At 36.4% G+C, this 3,386-nt stretch overlaps 1 protein-coding gene across 1 annotated transcript in view; it reads right to left on the bottom strand.

The window, feature by feature from the left end:
* LOC105124005 (RNA polymerase I specific transcription initiation factor RRN3 protein) overlaps positions 1 to 2,683 on the bottom strand; it is a 6,582-nt gene extending 3,899 nt beyond the window's left edge. Inside the window, exons 1-7 of the mRNA XM_011023826.1 lie at positions 2,493 to 2,683; positions 2,230 to 2,382; positions 1,164 to 1,247; positions 934 to 1,005; positions 779 to 850; positions 437 to 694; positions 79 to 186 (exon numbers count right to left, since the gene is read on the bottom strand). Of these exons, the coding sequence (XP_011022128.1) occupies positions 79 to 186; positions 437 to 694; positions 779 to 850; positions 934 to 1,005; positions 1,164 to 1,247; positions 2,230 to 2,364 (729 nt within the window). The 5' untranslated portion in view covers positions 2,365 to 2,382; positions 2,493 to 2,683. The remainder of the gene's footprint in view (positions 1 to 78; positions 187 to 436; positions 695 to 778; positions 851 to 933; positions 1,006 to 1,163; positions 1,248 to 2,229; positions 2,383 to 2,492) is intronic.
* Between the last annotated feature and the right edge of the window lie 703 nt (positions 2,684 to 3,386).

A 3,386-nucleotide genomic window follows, 5' to 3' on the forward strand; every position in this document is an offset into this window, starting at 1 on the left:
GTAGGGAAAACCACTGAACATTAAAGGTGATGCAAAAATAAGAAACATTCCAGGACACAACTTATTACAACCACTTACGTCCAATTCTAGCATCATATTCACCACTTCAACGAGCATACTGTTCCCAACAAATTCTCTAATAGCACTACCCTCCAACATTAGCATATTCTTCAAATATATCTCCATCTGTAAAAAGCAAATTAATAATAAGAACAAACTCTAAACAACAATCCTAGGCAAAAGCTGTCAGGCAGTATTTAAAGGACCCTATTTCAGGATTGATTATCTATAGGACATTGTTGGCCAGGTTAACAGCAATTACAAATAAGAACTTTAATATAAATTTCCCCATCTCGACTAACATCTATTCCAAGATAACTCAAGCACATCCAACGACAGAAAAAGAATCCAAAACATAACAGAAAATTGAACTCACACGACATTTTAGACGATCCATGTTGAAATCCTTCCTGAAGAACATAGGCCTCTTTTGTACAACAGTTGTAGACAATTTCAAGGCTGCCAAAGGCACCAAATCAACAATAACTTCTAGACCAGTATGCACACGAGGAAGAACTTGGTCCCTTTTTGCCTGACCACGTGGATGCCGGAGCATATCTGATTCCATCGGTGGCATAAAATTGTTTACAAGCATATCAAGACATAAATCAACATATTTTCCATTTGAAGCAGCCTGTAGAGACCAAAAATGTATAAATAAATGATGGTGGCCTCACACTCTAGAAATACAGTTGCAAGCAATTTTAAGACTACATACCAGGCATATTATAAGTTCAAGCAATGCATCCATCACATCAGGCACACAGTTCCACATGCTCATTCCAAAAATCTGGCAAGAGAACTACTTATTAGAAAGAAAAATCCAATGACACGGGAGTTAGAGAATAACAAATCCAAACAAAACCAACTTACAGATTGAAGAAGAGAGACATGGTCAACGTCATTTATGTAAGAAACTGCCCCAGATAGTGCCTTTAGACTCGTCTGCAAAGTGAGCACAAACAATATTATCAAATCAGGGAATAGTTAGTTGACTATAGTTGGCTTGACATGCAAATGCTGAATTGACAATTCCATGAATCCTAACTTTCAAATAAGCAATGCAAAACTAAATATAGTTTTGATTCAGAGAAAAAACCCACCAAAAGCAAAGCCACTTTATCAGGAGCAGACCGATCTCTGTGATGCAAAACCCCAACAAGCTGGTGGTAACTGCTCCTGTCACCCTGATCACACCCAAAAAAATTCAGCATACTATTACTTGATTACAAAAATGCAACAAAGAATTGGAAAACAACATGCTTGAATGAACAGATGAATTGAATAAGAATTCAAGCAAGCCAGTGTGGGAAAATTATCATTATTATTATTATTTTGGAAACAGCTAGCTAGAAAAACTACCTTCTGACCCTTACTAGTGTTCACTGGTTGGTTTTGAGTAAGGTCAGAGTCAAACCCAAAACCAAATAACTTTGAGGACTGGAACCGGCCTGTTCTTCAAGAAAGACCAAAATGAAAACCAAACTGAAAAATATCAGTTTAGCTTGTTTTTGTATTAGGGTTGAGGACTCCTGCTCAAAGAGTGAACAAATGGATCGGTCAACCCGAGAGCTTCTAGTTCGCTCAATTTTTTTTAGTATTCAAATGAATAATTCAAGCAAAAAGTAAAAGATGAACCTTCAAGAAAACGTAAAAAAAAAGTAAATGATCAGACCAAGAAAGTAGGGAGTCAGGTGCATAATCAAGTGAAATACAAAAATGGTGCAGCATGCACCATAAACGTGGACAAGCCTTTGTCTCTGCAACTCCACACCCAATTACAAACACAACACTTCTCTCTCAATCTAACTTCCATTCCTATTCGAATCCTAAATTATTTAAACAACGAGTCCCAGTTCTCTCAAACGATGAAGCACCTCTTCTAGACTGAGAATCCAAAAGATGAAGTACAGTGTGAATCCCAAACCCACCATAATCCTGAAATAGTTCATAACTACAGGATCACCAAGTTAGCTTGGTTTATCAATCACGCCAAGCCACTCAACATCCCCGCCTATATGCAATTCCTATAGCAATATGAATTCAACTCTACTGTTTTTTATCGGAAAAGGGATCATAGTTTCAAGCAAAACCAATTTAAACAATTTCTCCTAAAACTACTTATCATTAACTATCAAAAATAAAATTCAAAAACAGAAAACAGCTTACCGTTTTAACAGATAAAAGGGCATCTCTAACATGATAAACTAAATCCCAATCAGTAATACTAACATCTTCCTCCACCTCCTCTTGATCCTCCATTGCTATATATTCTGTATATTGATGGGTTAACTCAACACCCATCTGTTATATCCCCACTTACACTGAAAAAACAATACCCATCAATAAAAACAAAAAAAGGCATCATATTTCGAAACCAAGAAGCACAAGCAAAAAAAACATCTATAAAAAAGCACCCAAAAAAAGAACTTACAGAAGGCGGCTTTTTTTAGCTTGGTATATGGCTTTCTCTTCTCTTTGTGTATGGATTAGTAGTGTGGAGCAGTGACGATCCGACGGTGAAGCTGTGGCGGTGAATTTATGAAGGTGGCGGCTGGCTCTTCTATGTATATGAGTTTGTATTTTGCGTTTCGGCTGCCAAGAAAAGAAGAGTAGCAAAATTCAGGGTTTTGCTACTCCAAGGGATTTTAAGTGGTGTGAGTCGACCTTATTTCTTTTATTTTTATATTGACCTCCAAAACTCTTTGTTTTTTTAATTTAGTAACATGTTTTTGGTTATTTACAAATTCACACCATGTTTGTAAATAAGGTCACAGTGCATGTAACTTTACAAGGGAGGACTCTAACACTTCAGCAATTAGCACCGACTAGCAGGGGTGTTCAAAAAAAACCAAAAAACCGATTAAATCGAGAAAACCGGAAAAAAAAATCGAAAAAACCGAACCAAAAAAAAAAACCGATTAAACCGATTAAAATTTTGAAAAAACCAGCCGGTTCGGTTCGGTTTCGGTTTTATAACCAAAAAACCGAAAAACTGAACTGAACCGAACCGAACTGAAACCAGAAAAAAATCGAGCCAAAACCGAGCCAAACCGATTTGAACTGGTTTTTCCCTTAAAAAACCGAACCGAACCGAAACCGGTCAGTTTGACCCGGTTTCGGTTCGGTTTCGGTTTTTTTTTTTTCAAAATTTTTTTTTCCGGTTTGGTTACTTTTTTTGATAAAAACCAAACCGAACCAAAAATGAACACCCCTACCGACTAGTACACTTTCAGCTGCGCTTTGTTGTGAGTTGGATTAGTTTAAAAAAAAATTAAGTATAAAGATTTTTTTATATAGTATTGTTAAATTTAAATAGTTTGATC

Source organism: Populus euphratica, unplaced genomic scaffold, assembly GCF_000495115.2.
Source record: "Populus euphratica unplaced genomic scaffold, PopEup_1.0 scaffold12.1, whole genome shotgun sequence".
In the NCBI taxonomy this organism is placed as follows: domain Eukaryota; kingdom Viridiplantae; phylum Streptophyta; class Magnoliopsida; order Malpighiales; family Salicaceae; genus Populus; species Populus euphratica.